General features: G+C 60.4%; 1 protein-coding gene across 4 annotated transcripts in view; it reads right to left on the bottom strand.

Annotated features, from left to right (window-relative positions):
- ADGRL1 (adhesion G protein-coupled receptor L1) overlaps nucleotides 1–16,070 on the bottom strand; it is a 43,677-nt gene that overhangs the window by 8,478 nt on the left and 19,129 nt on the right. For 2 of the 4 annotated variants that reach the window (XM_034657895.1, XM_034657893.1), the window contains exons 4-14: nucleotides 12,913–13,022; nucleotides 9,303–9,320; nucleotides 5,112–5,912; nucleotides 3,931–4,245; nucleotides 3,117–3,220; nucleotides 2,628–2,813; nucleotides 2,294–2,332; nucleotides 1,936–2,119; nucleotides 1,487–1,609; nucleotides 749–963; nucleotides 285–455 (exon numbers count right to left, since the gene is read on the bottom strand). In XM_034657895.1, the coding sequence (XP_034513786.1) occupies nucleotides 285–455; nucleotides 749–963; nucleotides 1,487–1,609; nucleotides 1,936–2,119; nucleotides 2,294–2,332; nucleotides 2,628–2,813; nucleotides 3,117–3,220; nucleotides 3,931–4,245; nucleotides 5,112–5,912; nucleotides 9,303–9,320; nucleotides 12,913–13,022 (2,266 nt within the window). The remainder of the gene's footprint in view (nucleotides 1–284; nucleotides 456–748; nucleotides 964–1,486; nucleotides 1,610–1,935; nucleotides 2,120–2,293; nucleotides 2,333–2,627; nucleotides 2,814–3,116; nucleotides 3,221–3,930; nucleotides 4,246–5,111; nucleotides 5,913–9,302; nucleotides 9,321–12,912; nucleotides 13,023–16,070) is intronic. The other 2 variants (XM_019801570.2, XM_034657894.1) reach the window with 2 other exon arrangements.

The following is a 16,070-nucleotide window of genomic DNA, read 5'->3' on the forward strand; positions in this document are numbered from 1 at the left end:
TTCTGTAGGTGGCACGCTCACGTCCTCATGCTCTGGGAAACTTGAGGAGAGATGACAAAGGTGACACCAACTTGCTTCTCCAGAGTGCCTTGGGAGAAGGTTGGGACCATGACCAGAAAGAACCAGACATGTGGCCTCCTGCCCCGGGCAAGACTGGTGCCACCCCCCCATGCCCACGAAGCTGGTCTTCCCTGGCACTGCCCATGCAGTGCTCTCTAGGATGCCATGCAAAGCCAGGCCAGCAAATGGGCCTGCCCAGAAGAGCGGAGCGCCGGCCAGCTTACGATCTCGCGGTGAGCCATTAGCACGGCAAAGTTGGTGAGGTGGCTGCAGGCACACGTGGTATGGGTCTTGTTGGACTCCACCAGGCGGCAGCCCTGGGTTGACCAGTAGCCCAGCATGGAACGCTCCGAGTAGTTCCAGAAGGAGCAGTTAGCATTGAAGTGGTTCTTGGCCTGTTGTGTGGTGGTGGCCGGGCAGTCAGATCCAGGGAGTCCCGTTCCAGCCCCCACACCCAGCTATGGGGATGGTGATAAGCATGAGAAAAGTGCCTGGGGCTCCAGGTGACAGTCTGGGATCTCTGGGGGCAAATGGCCCAAGCTGTTACGGTGAGAGTTGGGGGACTGGTGCCCCAGGGAAGGGTCATAACTTGCTCTTGGGGTGGGTGAACGCACAGTGGGGAGAATATACAGCCTGGGGACATGGAAGATGGTGGGACCCCCGGGGGGGTGGGGACGCCTCAGCTCACCTCCAGGTGGGCCACGGTGAAGATGACAGGGTCCATGAGAAAGACGCGACTGGACTCCTTGTTGATGGACGCTGCGATGACCTGGGAGTTCACCACCAGGGAGGCGCCACCTGGGCCACCGGAACCTGCTTCACCCGCTAGCTTCACCGTGGCATTCTCGGTGGACAAGAAGAGGCCCAGGTTGTTGTAGAGGATGAAGACAACTTTGACCACACCTGGGGGGGACAGGCATGGTGGGGTGTGCCATCAGTCCTGAGCCAGCACACCTTCAGCCACACTGGCCACTGGGACCTCTGAAGCCAGGCTGTGGCCCAGGTGAGGGGGGCTTGGGGAGCCCTGCCATGTACCATCGATCAGTTGTAGGCAGTTCCAAATGGCAAGGCAGTATGCCAGGACACATAGGGACTGTGTCCCCAGCCCCCACCTCACTTGCTGTGTGACCTCAGGCAAATCCCCAACCTCTCCGAGCCTTAGTCTCAAACGGGACAGACCTCCCTGAGCTATGAGAATCGAGTGCAGCTGCAAAGGAGTGAACCCTGCAAACTACAAAGTGTCCTGTGCTCTGGGGCTTTGGGGGGACCCCACAAATCCCCTGAAATGTACTGCTTGCTTGAATGGAGAACAACTCTGTGTGTTGTTATGAGTCCCACCCTTTTCTCGGATTCTTTAACCCAATGCAATGTAAGACGTGATGCTTTTCGTGAGGCAGGGATGACAGCCCAGGGCTTGGGCACTGACCGTTGCGGCTGTTCTGCTTGATGGTATTGGCGGACAGCTGGATGGAGTTCTCGCTTGGGTATTCCTGGGGGAACACCAGCTCCTGCACTTGGCCCTCCGTGTTTAGGACTGTCACCTCCAGGACTGTGGGGACAGGGGACAGCAGGGCAGATGTGGCTGGCGTCTGTCCCCAGTCCAGGGGCCCAGCTATGGCAAGAGGCCCAAGGCTAGGGTGTCCCTAGTTGGCAGGCCCCACGGTTCAAGATTTGCACCGGATCATGATCTCAGGGTTGCGAGACTGAGCCCTGCATCGGGTTCCACACTCATCACGGAGTCTGCCTGAGATTCTCTCCCTTTCCTCCCACTCATGCACATGCTTGATCACTTGCTCCCTCTCTCAAATAAATAAAACCTTGGGGGAAAAAAGGATTTGCACCCGAACTTGCCCTGGGCACCACGGCAGCACTCACCCACATTCTGTTTGGCAGCCAGGAAGCGGGCGGGCTCCCTGACATTGTCGGCCAGCAGGAAGGCACCCTCCTCCAGCACATCCAAGAGCATGGTGGCTGTATGCACCTGCTCCGTGGCATTCATGTCCTTCCAGGACTCCAGGGCCTCTGGTCGCAGCAGGTTGTCCACTGTCTCCACCACAGCCTATGCAGGCAAGGGGGTGGTACTGTGATTCCCCCCACATCCTCCAGTTCCCTGGGGGACTCTACTCTGCATACCCTCCTCTCAAGCTCCATCCCCAGGGTTGCCCGGGGCGTGCCCAAGGGATGAGGGCTGCCTCACCCCCTACATGGCCAGCAGGAACCCTCTGGGCCTCACCTTGATGTAGTCTTTGCAAGTTCTCTCCCGCTTGTGCATCTGGGAAAAGAGAGCGAGGTGCTGTCAGCTTCCCTAATGCCAACACTGTCACATCTGGGCCCTGGAGAGATGGCTTTTCTGCAGCTGCCACCAACCCAGGGCTGGGCGTGAGCAGGACCTGTTCCTAAGGGACCCTCAACTCTAAGGACCGTCCAAGGGCAGCTCAGGAGGAAGATCCAGTATGCCTAGGATCAGTCCTCTCCTTTCTGGCCACCTAGCTTGGAGGTACCAGGCTGGACTCTTCTTAAGCCCTCAGGGCAGTCCCCCTCCCTTTGGCCCCACTGCCAGGCCCCACCTTGTTGTAGTTTTTGCCCGCTGACTCGCGCTCAATGGGCCGCAAGGCCTGTAACTGGGCATCCAGAATATCCAGCAGCTGCTCCATCAGCTTCACGGAGGAGGACACGTCACCCGCGTAGATGGAGCCTCGGGTGTGACGGGCGAGCTCGCTGGCAATGTTGGCTGCATTCTCCCCACTCTTGATCTGTGTGAGGTGGGAGTGGGGCCCCCGGCTATCTCAGAGACCACCTTGCTTCTCACATGTTCCCTTTTCACCTGCCCAGCCTGCTTGGCCCCTCTCCTCCCTCCCTCTCTGACCCCTTCTCCCTCCCCATCTGTCTCTGTTCCCTCTGTAGGCCAGGGAGGGGACCCACTCAGTCCCAGCTCCCAGACCTGCCCGTTTGTCTCCCCAGTTGCTCTACTGCCCCAGTGTGCTTTGTGCCCGGCCACCCAGGGCCCAGTGTGCAAGCAAATGTGCTAATCTGGGAGGGACAGCTGCTGCTGGTACCTTCTGGGCCACCTGGTTGACCCAGGGGGAGGTGCAGTTGCTGAGGTCAGGGCCCCGGGGGTTCCAGAGCCCCAGGGCTGGTAGACACTGGAAGGAGGCAATTCCTGCAGGGACAGACAGGAACAGAAAAGGGAGCCACAGGGAAGGAGAGAAAAAGGGGCCATAGCAGGGAAACAAGATGACAGAGAGGGGAACAGGTAGGTGAGGAGAGAGGTGAAGGAAACACGGAAGACCGGACATGAAGAGGGCCAGACAGTCAAGAGAGGTGTCACTCTGAGGTGACATAAGCTACCCCTCACTTCTAAGCTCTCCCCTCTTGGCTCCTCTTCCTTCCATCTTTGCCTACCAGAAATGAAACTTTCTAGCGAAGTCCATTTTGGAAGCCTCTTCTCCCTTAAGCCTCCTCAGACTCTCCCTTTTGATCGCTCCACTTGGGAGCACATGGTCCTGGCCCCACCCTGCCTGGCACTTGAGCTGCTTTCTGGACTGCCACTGGCAGCATCAGGGCCTGGTCCAACTCAGCCTGAAGCCGGGGGGCCCAAGTCACCTCCTCTGGGCTCCCTTCCTGGTCTGCCTGGCGCTGCAAGAGGGGACAGGGCAGGGAGACTCACTGAGCTGCTCCTGTACCCTGAGAGCTCTGCTGGGCTCTGGGAACACAGCTGCAGACCCCTGCCCTCATAAAGCCCATACTCTGGCAGGGGAGACGGACAAGTGCGTCTGGGCTAAGCTGAGGGGTGGGATCTTCCCTGGCCAGACCAGGTGTGGCCACGCCCCAAGCCAGCCACAGTGAGGTGACTGCAGCCTCTGTACTCACCTCGGGTCCCCTTGGGGCAGGGCCTCTCAACCAGCATGCCCTGCTGGGTGGCTGGCCATTGGACCCGCCGGACCTCTCGAGGTTCACAGAAGAGCTCTGGGGACATGTGCAGATTGGGGGCTGGGGGCCGCCGGGTGCTGGGAGCTGGGGCTGTGGCTGGAGGCAGGTCAGGTCCCAGCTGGTTGATGGCACCCACAGGGTGCGTGGTGAGGGGCACTCGGCGGAGCGGGGTGGTGGCTGCGGGCGAGGCCGTGCTGGTGAGAGGTGTGGGTCGGGCCGTGGTGGTTGTGCTGAGAGGCGGGGAAGTGGCTGGGCCTGGAAGGGACGATGGTATACAAGACAGGGTCATCCTGTACCCAGGTCCCTGCCATGGTGTGCCCAGGCACGGGGTCCCTGGCATTCTAGCATCTTCCCCGAAGTGGGCGGATATCCTAGTCCCCACTGGGTCTGGGAGATCTCCCCTGGCCTCTCTCTGCCCCCAAGACCATCTAAAGCATCAAAAGGCAGTAAAAATTTGATTGAGTGTAGCCTGAGGTCTGAGAGTAACCAAAGAGAACGGGCCAGGAAGGGGATGTCTGAACACAGCCACCTCCCATCCTCATTCCACTCTCACTCTGGTCCCTGTAACCTGGCCGAGTCCCTTCCCTGTGCCCCTTCCCTGTGCGGGCCTTAGTTCCCCATTATGCAAACGAGATTGGACTGGATCAGGCTCCCCGGCGCTCAGGGGGCTGCTCGGAGCTGGCTGAGGGCAGCTGAAGGGGCAGAGACTGCAGAGGGGCCCTTGCCCTCAATACTGGCAGCGGGACTTTGTTCTGTTTCACGGGCACAGGCTTCCATCCAGGTTGTGCTGATGAGGGTTCCAGGGCTAAAAGTGCACAGGCCCCTGGGAGAGGCGGTGCAACTTAGTGGTTAGGAACGCGGGGTCCAGAGTCATTCCTCGGAGGAGGAGGAAACTAACACCCTCCCTCCAGCCCTCCCAGGGCCTTAGTTTCTCCATCTGTAAAATGGCAGTAGCTCTCCCTACCTCATAAACTGTGAAAACGGAACGAGTTCACTGAACGGCTTAGGCCAGCCTCTGTTGGGTGCTGCGAGGATCCCCGGGGCCCCCTCCAGATCCCAGCTCTTAGCGCACGGCGTGCTCCCCCCACCCTGGGGCTGAGGGAGGGGGAGCCCATCCCTACCAGCACTGGGGTCGGGCGGTCCGAACTCCAGGCTGTAGCGCACCACGAAATAGTTGTTCCAGACGTAGAGCTGGTTGTCGCGAGGGTTGTAGTCCACGGAGGAGACGAACTGGTAGGGGTTGGGGAAGGCCAGGCTGACCGGCTCCTCGCGGTTGGCGTTGGTGTTGAAGGCGTAGTCCACGCGGTTGCCGGCCGCCTCGCTGTCATCGTCCACGTACACGGAGCGCAGCACGTACAGGACTCCGCACACCATGAAGGCGTTGGACGCCGAGCGCTTGTCGTAGCCCGTCTCCCACGTGCCCTCGAAGCGCAGCGTGTAGGGGTTGAGCTGGCTCACCACCAGGCGCCCGTTGTTGCCCTCGGTGGCGTAGATGACCCACAGCCCATTCTCGTCCACAGCCAGGTCGATGTCCGTCTTGCCCCCCCAGCGGTAGGGCGACGTGTCGTGGTAGTTGGCCGTGTTGATGACCGTCTCCCCGCTCTTGATGCGTGTGCGCAGATCGTACTTGACGATGTTGCGCGTGCGCTCCTTGTTGTAGAAGACCGCGCCGTCGTAGACCACGAAGCCCGTGCCGTCCACGCGGTTGGGCAGGCGGTAGGTGGTGGTGTGGCGCGCGGCCACGTAGTCTTCCCACGAGGCATACTCCGTCAGCGTGTCTGTACGGTAGGGGATCCAGGGCATGACGTAGATACGGTCACCCGCCTGCAGCGGGTCCTTGCACCACGCTCCAGACTGGTGTTCCGATTCGTGCGTGGAGGTGGGCTCCAACACCTTCTGCAGGGTCCCTGGGCACACGAAGACTGGGCCGGGCGGGTGGGCGGGCAGGGAGGACACGGGGAGAGGAAAAGCAGAGGCGAGGGAGGGGGAGAGAAAGAGGCAAGTTGGTCACGCAGCCTGGGGTAGCCAGGCTGTCCCCTCCTGCTGCTGCAGTCACGGTTGCTTGGTAGGGCTGGTGATGGGAAGGGGGTTTCCGGGCTGGGACCCCTGCCCTGCCCAGCTGCCCCTCTCCCTGGAGATGTCAACCCTGGAGGCCATTAAGAGCAGGGTTAGTAGGGGGAGGGGAGGAGGTGGTGCCCCTCTTTCCTTCCCTGGCTGCTAGAGACCCCACAGGCTGGGGATAAAGGGTTTGGCAAGAGCCCTCCCAGACTTCCTCATGTGCCTTAAGTGGGGGCGGAAAGATCTCCTCACTGCAGCCACTTCTGGCTTTGAAGTTCCAGGGACTCAGTGCCCTGCTCCTTCGCCATCGTCACAGCCCCCTATGGAAGAGCTAGGGTCGAGGGTCCCATCCTTCACCAACCACACCAGGACACAGGTTTTGTTTGTCCCCCCCGCCACCTGCAAAAATTGCACGGTAGAGTGATGTTTCCGTACCCACTATGGGTGTCAGGAGTGCCCCCCTATTCCAGGATAGAGGAGGCACCCAAAGTTCCTGATGCAGCCTGTGGCCCCCCCACACCCAGTACCCACACAATCAGTAGGTGAGGAGGGGCTTTTGGAGAAGCCCAACCCCTCCCCCAGGGTGCCCAGCCCTGCCCCCAGCCAGCAAGGTCTCTCATGGGGTGTGCTCAGCAGCAGACACTGACAGTGGTGCACAGGGCGGGGGGAAAGTTGGGGGACATGGGGAAGGAGGGGGCTCCCTGGGAGAGTTGGGGAAGAGGGGAGGAGAGCTGCGTGGAGGGAAGAGAGACAAAGTGGGGGGCCTCGGCGAGGTCCTGGCTCCAAGGGAGGCACGCTGGAGACCACCTGGGGAGAAAGGGTTAGTGCTGGCGAGGAGAGAGGGGTGAGCAGAGAATTCACTCCAAGGCCCAGGCCCGACTGAGGGTCCCGTGGGGGGNCGGACCCCGATTTACCTGCGACCATCCCCGGCTCGGGAGGAGGGACCAAGGCAGCGCTGATGTCAGAAAGGTGGGGGGCCCCGCCCCACCCCCCCATTCCCTGAAAAGGAGGAAAACCTCAACTGCATCTCGTTGGCCACCGCTGGCCTGCCCACCCTTGCCCCGTCACATCCCAGTGCCACCTGCTCCTAGCCTCCCCTTACTGACCCAGTAGGGGTCTGGACTTGGGAGTGGTGATGTCCAGATACCCCTCCATCCAGGATGGCTGGGCCTCCCTCTCACCTCCCTGCTAGCTGAACCCACAGACAGGCCAGGGTGAGGGTTTGCAGTGAATTCTCTGCTCCTGCTTGGTCTGTCACCATAGCAGCTGGCCCCAAGGGAACAGGGAGGGCTGGGACCTGGTGCGGGCTTGGGGGGCAGCCCCAGTGGCAAGAGGGTCATGGACAGGCACCACTCCTCATTCCCCCACTTCCAGCCTCACTCTTTGACAGGCTTAGGTGGGGGGATATCTAGCCCTCCCTTCACAGCATCAGGGACAGCTAGGCCCAAGGGGCCCCAGGTGCAAGCAGCCAGGAGCACACCCTGTTTTAGGAAGGGGAAGGGAGTCTGGGATCCAGAAGTGAGCAGGAACCAGAGGGATCCTGGCTTGCATCCTAGGCTCCACCATCTCCTTGTGCCCCGTGCCCAGCACACCTGGCGTCCACCTTTTCCTCTGTGCCCAGGTCTCCCCGCTCCCCAAGCCAGGACCCCTGCCAGCTCTGTGGCCCCTGAGCAGATATGTCTGTGTGTGTGAGGGGGCGGTGGGAGGTTTCAGAGCCTGACCTGGTCAGAAGGGTGTGGAGGAGGAAAATGTGGTTAGAGGTTACCCTGGGAAAGGGGGAGAAGATGAGGAAGGGTCTGCCTGGGGCCTTTGACAGTAAGGACCCCTCCCCAGCACCAAGCTCCCAACACCTCCTCTTCCCTGCCCCTCCCCCCGCCTTGAAGAGAAAAGATCCAGGTCTGCGGTATCCAAACCACCACCGGGCCTGTAAGAAGAGTGTCTGGTGCTGGGTGCGAGAGAGACTCAGGGAAAGAGAGAGGGAGAGAGTGGCGGGGCAGTGAGGGTCGGGGCCTGGGCTGGTTGCCTAGGCCTCTCTGAGATGGGGGAGGGCAGGGGGAGGGGAGCAGCTTGGAGGGACCCCGCCCCACCTTCCTCAAAGGGGATGCTCCACAGACCACCGTAATTTCAAGGTAAGAGCATCCTGCAAGGATGGCTCACCCGGGCCCTGCCCCCATGGCCAGCCTCAGGGCTGTCAATGTCCCCGAAATTTCAGGGGAGGACTGGACCTTCCCCAATATCCCACCCTCCAAGTTCCTCCCTGTATCCCCTCCCCTCTCCAAATGCTGGGAAGAGCTCCACCCACCATGGAGTTTTCCCCTGCTGAAGGTTAACCCTGCAAGAAATTACGGTGCTCCTCGTGGAAGTCCCCTGACCCGGCCTGTACCTCCCCCAACCCCCCTCTCCCTGGTCCTCTAACCAAAACAGCCCAGAAGAAACCCTGACTGCAGCTTCGCAAGTGTTTCAGAACCAGAGAAAACGCTCCCCCACCCAGCGCTCCCCCCACCATAAGGCCCACCCCCGCCCCTTGGCCCCCAATTTGGCAGACTGCCCTCCCAGGGCTGGGGACAGCTTTACATCCCTCCCCAGGGCTGGGCCCCCCTGGCCGGTCAAGGATGGAGGTTGGGGGTGGGGGAAACTGGTGCTCCGTGCTCCAAAACAGCTCTGGGCCTTGGAAACGCCAAACCAGAAGGAACTTATGCCACCAGGAGCCCGAGAGATAGAAGGAATCTGCTCCCCAAAAGGAAAACAAAGGTGTCCCCTCCATCCCGCCTCCCTGAGCCAGACACGTGGTACAGAAGTGGGGGCAGGAAGAAAAGGAGAAAGACCGCTCGCCTGGCTCACCCGGTGCACTCCGCCCCCAGTCGGGAGCCAGAGAAGGGGGTCCCTCCCTCCCCTCCCACCCTGGATGCTTACACACTTCTCCTGAAGGAGGCAAAATAAGTATGAGAGAAGGCCAGGTCCCCCCCGCAAGGGCTGGGACTAGGAAGAAGGGACAGAGAGAAAAAGAGGCAGAGAGAGAGAGAGAGAGAGACGGAAGGTCCTGCCCGTGCTCAGAGAGGAGCTTCCTCAGGTGGAGTCGCCCGGCGGCACCAGGGCTGGCCCCACCGGGAGGACACCCGGGGTGGGGGATACCAACTGGACCCAGTTGAGGTGGGGAGAAGAAGGGGCCGAGCGGGGAGGGTGGGTCACATAAGTATGGTACAGGTGAGAACAAAGTGTGAGTTAGGGGTTAGCATTGGTAACAGTGCGTTTACCTTTCTGCTCCACTTCTACTTTAAGCATCGGAAGAGAGAGAGAAAACAAATTGAAAAAAAATGTGCAAGAAAAAAAAGAGAAAAAAAAGATTAAATTGCTTTCGTTTCTTATCTGGCAACATGCCCCCTTTTCCTTTCTTTCCTCATCCTGGTTCCCCAACCATCAGCTCAGCCCCCGCCCCCAAGTCCCTTCCTCTGGGGAGAGTGTCCGGGGGACAGTCACAGGGAGGGGAAGACACGCGAGGACAGAGACCAAGAGAGGACGGGGGGGGGGGGTACAAACAGGCAGGTGGACGGAGCCCTCAGATGGGTGGGGGCACCCTCAGTGCAGTGGGGGTTGGGGAGGGGGAGCTTCAGCTGGAAGGTGGGCTCTGGTGAGGGGAGCACCAGGGAGGACGTGGCAGGGGTGGAAGAGCCACACAGGTTCCCCCCCTCCGCACAACCTGCCTGCTGCCCTCCTGCTAGAACCAGGGCCCCAGGGGGAGGGGGTTCAGTGCCTCCAGGGGCCTGGGCGCCCCCAGCTGAGAGAACATGCTGAACTCCTTCCCTTTCTGTGCTGGCCTTGCTAGGGTCCAGCTGAGTTCCCCCAGGCCCTCACAACCCAGAAAAAGCCAACACAGAGAGAGAGAGGGCGGCAGAGTGGAACACAGGATGATGGGCGGCGAGGCAGACAGGCAGAGCCCCTGGGCCTCAGAGAGCCGGGTGGGGGAGACAGAGGCAGAGAAGGAAGAGGCTGGGGTAGGGGGACATCACAGACAGCAGGTAGGGGCACAGACACGCTCCCACGCTCCCCCGGGACAAGCCTGTGGTTCCGTGTGTCTGCCCAGCCCCCCCACTGGGGGCCCAGGAGCCAGGAGCTCCCTGCCTGCTGCCGGGCGGGCGGGTGCACCTGGGGGAGGAAGGGGGCACGGTTAGAATGTGCTCAGCTGCAAGGCAAATCCAGCGTTAGTCGGGCCTGTCTGGCTGTGTGTTTGTGTGTGGGGGGGGAGTCCCACACACCCATTGCCCCACCCTGTGGTGGGCCCCTGCACCCACCCCTGACTCGCCCACACCAGCACTGGGGTCACCCCAGCCTCTGAAGCCCAGCGCAAGATGGCTGCGCAGGCTGCTCCCCCTTCAGGCTCTGTGTCCCTGGCCCCTCAGGAACCTCTGACCAGGGCCTCGCTCTCCTGCCACCTCTCTAGAGGCCCAAGCAGGGAGTTCCACAGGGGAGAGTTTGGCTTCCTTCTCAGCGCCTCATCCAGGGCCTGGCACACGGGAAGTGCTCAGCGAACACGAACAGCGGGGGACAAGTGAGTGCCCCGCCTCCCTGTTCTCCAGCCTAGCTTCCCTCACCCTTGGAACTCCAGTCCCTCTTCTGCAACCAGGAGCTACACCCCCTCACCCCTGGGTTCTGCCTGCGGAGGGCACACGTGGCCTCACCATGTCCCAGACACATTCACGGTGTGTCCCGCCTCCCCCAGGGCTCAGGCTGGCTCTCTCAGTCCGACTGGGGCTGCCCATGCCCTGGGCCAGCCTGCTCTCCGAGGTCATGCCCCGGCCAACACTCCGTGGGGGTGGGGGGGTCAGCTTCAGAAGGTCCCTATGGCTCTTTCCTCCCTACGCCCTCTTTTTTCCTGCTTCTTTGCCCGCATGGTGCCCACTCGCTTTGGCCTCCACTTGGACCAAGGGACGTGTTTCCTGCCCTTTCTCTTGCCTGCCTCAGGAGACCTGTGCTCATCATGGTTTGATTTTTCATCACCAACAGCAATAACTGGGCAAAATCACTACGAGTAGCCACAACAAAGGCAATGACTACCAAGTGCCTCCTGCTTCCTCAGCGACTAAGCGCTGGAACCATGCTAGGTCCTTCCCAGGCAGTCTTTCCAGAACCCTGTCTACAGATGGGAAACTGAGGCTCCGTGCAGTTGGCAAAAGTGGGCACCGTTTCTTTCGTAGATGCCTATGGCGTGGGGCGCGCAAAGAGCTTTACCCACGTTCTCTCTGCTCCTGGCAGCATGCCCCGGAAGGGACCCCCTCCCACCATCATAGATGAAGATACGGGCTAAGCTGGCCTGAAGGGGCACCCGCACCGTTACTGAGCACACCCTGAACCAGGCTCGGGTCTGGGCGCTGGGGGGTGAGGACGAAGCCACTGCCCTGGGGGGAGTTTACATCCAGCACTCTGCCATACAGCAGGCTCCGTGGCCAGCCCTGGGCCAGGTGCTTCACATGCATGCTCTCCTGGCCTCTCGCCTCCTTTTGCAGCAACTCAGAGAAGTTTAAGTCATTTGCTCAAGTTTCAGAGCCAGGCTGAGCCTCAAACCCAGCCTGATTTCCCTGCTGTGCAATGCTCCCGGCCTCCCGCCTCCCTTCCCTGCTGCCCCGGCCATGGGGGTGGGTGGAGAGTGTCCCCAGTGCTGTGGGGAGGCTTCAAGGATCAGATGGGCGTCCCCCTCAGGTGGTGGCTGGAGGCCTCGTCGCTGAAAGGAAAGGGTGAGGAGTAAAAGAAAGTTATGGAAGCACATAAGTGATCCTGTTTTCCCCAGCACGTAGGTCATCACCTGCGAGGAGAAATCAAAGGTTGAGCGGGGAGGCTGGGGTGGGAGGGCAGAGGAGGGAGAGTCACAGGGCCTCCTGCTCCCCTGCCCCTGCACCCCACATTCAGACACTCTGGTGGCCCTGCCTCCTCCCCCATCTGCCCGGAGGCCCTACCTCCAGGTTGGCTACATGAAGCTGGCAGGGAGAGGAGGGGAATGGATGATGGGGAGAAGGGAAGGGACAGTGAGGGCAGGAAAGAAGGGCCATGTTAAGAGCGGAGTGCTGAGGAGGAGAAACCCTGTCTTTGTGGGCCCCCCTTGGCCAGTTGCAAGAAAGCCAGGTCCCTGGCTCCCCAGATTACTCTCCTCAGGCTTCCTGGGGGCCATCTTAGTCCAACATGGCAGCACTTCCCTAGCAGACAGGAAGTGCTATCATGATCATGGGCACACTAACCAGGAGATAGGTATCTGTGGAAGATGCCCCTAGCCCTTCACACCAGAGCTGCCACCAGGCCTCAGAGGGCGGTCTACCTCTCTATGGGTTTGGAATCCAGCTTCTAGGACTGAGAAGGGGCAGGACTGGGAGTACATGAGAGGTGAGGGGGACAAGAGAAAGGAGAGGGAGTTGATAAAAGAAGGGGAGTGAGTAAGAGGGAAGAGTGGGCTTATAAAGGGGTGATCAGAAACGGAAGAGATGTGAGAAGAGGAGGGAGGCACAGATGTTGGAGGGCAGCAAGGTCCAGGTCCAGGGAACCAGGAGACAGGTAGATGCACCAAGAAGAGTTCTGGGGTGTGGCCTTTTACATGGGAAGGGGCAAGGCTAGTGCGCCGCAGTAACAAGAATGGGAGAAGGTGCCCTATGGATGGGGACAGAGCCTGTGGGGCTGGGGGAGGGGCAGGGAGTGACTGGGGGGGCAGGTCTGGGAGGAAAGAATGTGCGAGGGAGGGAGCAGGCCCAGCTGCCTCCCAAATGCCTGGTCCTGACTTGGCCCTGTGTGTGTGTGTGTGTGTGTGTGGTCAAGGTGTCTCCTCCTCGCTTGCTTCTGGGAGAGGGAAGGGCCCGTGTCCGCACAAGGAACAAGATGACTCACTGTAGGGGACACAGTCGTACTGCACCTCCAGGTACTTGTAGGTCCCAGGACAGGGGTCGGGAAAGGCGTCAGAGCCGGCAACCACCACGCACTGGGTGCGGTTGTTACACCTGCAGAGAAGAGACAAGAAGCTGGCAAAAGACCGGCCTAGAACTGGCGGGGGGAGCATTCAGGGTCAGGAGAGGAACGAGCACCCCCAAACGGAGAAGGAACTGTGGCAACCAAGGCCAGGGGCCTTGTGGGGGCATCATCTTCTGTGTCCTGCCTGCTCTCTCCTTCACACCAGACAGGCTTCTACGCTCGGCCCCAGCAGGGCAGCAAGCTCAGGGCTGGGCCAGAGACTCTGCCCCATGAACTGCTTCCCCAGCTCCCCGTCCTCACATCCCATCTGCGTGTCACTGATGCCATTACGCCCTTGGCATTTTTCCAAAATAGGCTGGAAAGCCCCTGCCTGTTCAGTGAAGAGGAAGACGTGAGGCCGTGTGTACGAGGCGGTGTCCTGGCCAGCACACCACTAATGAGACGCTCATGGTGCCCGTCTGTGTCCACCCCAGGCCGGGTCTCAGGCGGGTGCCGCGCTCTGAAATCGCTGCTGTGAGATCTGCAGTTAGGACACGGGCAGTCTCTTCACCTCACGCCCAAGCCATCCTCAGGTCCCCCTGGGGAGTCGGAGTCCCCACCAACTTCCAGGAGCCTGGCTTACATACAAACAAACAAAAACACGCTTCTCCCAGTCTCTCCAGCTGAGGTCTCTGGGCCCTACCCCAGGCCAGGTCTCGGCAGGGCAGGAATTAGTTAATGAGGATCTGCTCCCCACCCCCTCCAGCCCCTTCTTTTAAACCTGAGCCCTGGCCTCTGAAGGTTAAGCAGAGAGTGGCCTGTGACCCAGCAGCTGCACCCCTACCTCTGTTCCCCAAGGACCTGGAAGCAGGGGCTCAAACAACTGGTTGTACGTGAATGTTCTCAGCGACATCATTTAGACAATTGCCCAAAGGTAGGAACAACCCACGTGTCCACTGACAGAGGAAAGGCTAAGCAAAATGCGGTCCATCCACACAGTGGAATATTATCTGGCCATAAAAAAGAAAGCTCTGGTGTGCCACGACGTGGAAAAACCCCAACGACACTGCTGAGCACAAGAAGTCAGGCACAGGCGGCCACGTTTCATGATCCTATCTATATGAAATGTCCGGGACGGGCTGGTCTGCAGCCACAGAAAGCAGATTAGTGGCTGCCAGGGGCCAGGGGAGGGGAGGGTGGCCGTTGCAGCTCATGGGGACGGTGTTTCCCGTTGGGAACTAGAGAGACGTGGTGGTTGTGCCACACTGCGAATGTACTAACCACCACTGAATTGTTCACTTTCAAATGACGAATATGTTATGTGACTCTCACCTCAATATCCAGAAGAGATGACAGCTGGGTGCCGTGCATCCCAGCCTCCCCAGCGGCGGCCAGCAATCGTGACCGCATTCTGGCCAGGGAGGTGGGAATGAGCCTGAGGGGCCTTTAGAAGGACTGGGTGCGGGAGCCTCTGAGACAGAGGGAAGCGAGGGCTGAGGGTCTCTCTCCTCCGATCTGGTTTAAGGTCACTCTAGCTATTCTGGGGTGTCTCTGTCAGAGCAGCAGAGCCGTCCTGAACTAATAGGACGAGCCTTGCCTCCAGGCTAAGATGGCAGAGCGGCGGCCTCTCGCTTCTTGGGCCCCTGGAACCACACTGTTCAGTGTTCCCCCTTTTGGAATCGAGAACCCACGAATGCCAGAACCGGGCCAGTTGCCGAGCTGGGCACTGGGAAGACCGTGGAGCACTCCGCAGACCCTGAGGCTGGTGCTGAAGGCGAGGGGGGCGGGCAGGGAGAAAGCTGGAGGCAGGAGGTGGGAGGAAAGGGATTCCCGAGGAGGGCAGGGCACAGCCTAAGCAAAGACTGGGAAGCTGGATTAGGGCTGTTTATGCCGGTGGGGGGGTGTCAGACAGGGAAGGGGGAGGTGGGGGAGGACTGCTGGAAGGGTACACGCTGAGGGAGAAAAGGTGGGGGGCAGGGAATGAGGTAGCTCCAGCCTGTCCACTGGTCTGAGCCAAATGATCACCCCCGTCCCCTGCCCGGAACTCTCTGGACGCTCTCCGTGATCCTGCCCAGTGACTTATTCTAGAAACCTCTGCCAACACTTCAGGAGCTGCAGAGCTGGCTCCAGCCCTCCTTTCCTTCTTCCATTCTATGCTCTGGGTCCCAGAGGGAACCTTGCCCTCTCTCAGGTGTTTAGCAAAAACTCAGTGAGCGCCTGCTGTGTATCTGGCTGGGGACATAGCAGTGAGAGACAAAGCACCTTGTCCCCATGGGGCTGACAGCCCAGTGAGGAAAGACAAGCATGATAAAGAGGCAAAATATTCCACAGAACTATGGATGGTAGTCAGGGCTAGGAGATAAAGCAGGGAAAGGGCTAGAAGTCATGGTGGGGGGCTGGGATTTTAGAGAGGGTGGACAGGCCTCGCTGAGATAGGTAAGAAAATCCATGGGAAGGGGAAGGGATGAGCCATGTGGGTGTCAGGGAACAGCATTCCAGGCAGTGGGAATGGCCAGTGCAAAGAGCCAGAGGAGTCCTGTGGCAGATGATGCCTGACGTGAGTAAGGAGCAGGCAGGGTGGCTAGAGCGTGGAGACGGGGAGGGCCCGGAGCAGAGCACAGGGTAGGGCGCGCAGGGCCTTGTGGGTCTCAGAGAAGACAGGCTTTTGGTCTGAGTGAGGGGGGTGCCCCGGCTCAGGTGTTTGCAGGCACCCCCTGGCTGCTGCGGCGGGAACAGCCCGCGGCAGGCTGGATGGGGCAGGAGATTGTGCGGCAACCCCAGGGGGCACTGGTGGTGGGAGGGGCGGAAGGGGCGGTTAAATCCGGGTGTCACACGTGAAGGGCTGACCCGCTGTGAGGGGCTGGCGGTGCTGTGAGGAAGGCTTCTGCAGCTCCACACTCGAGGTGCCTCCGCCTGGCACCCCACCCCCCCACCCCCCCGCGCTCGCACACAGCCTTGCACGCTCAGGCGCTCACTTTCTCACACACACGTGCACTTCTGCCATCTGTGTTCAGATGTCCCCTCCTCAGGGAAGCCTGTGCGACCTCCGGCTCTCCCTCAGCTCCGGTGATGCTCTCACCCTGTCCTGCTACGGCTTT

This window comes from Ailuropoda melanoleuca, chromosome 4 (genome assembly GCF_002007445.2).
Source record: "Ailuropoda melanoleuca isolate Jingjing chromosome 4, ASM200744v2, whole genome shotgun sequence".
In the NCBI taxonomy this organism is placed as follows: Eukaryota; Metazoa; Chordata; class Mammalia; order Carnivora; family Ursidae; genus Ailuropoda; species Ailuropoda melanoleuca.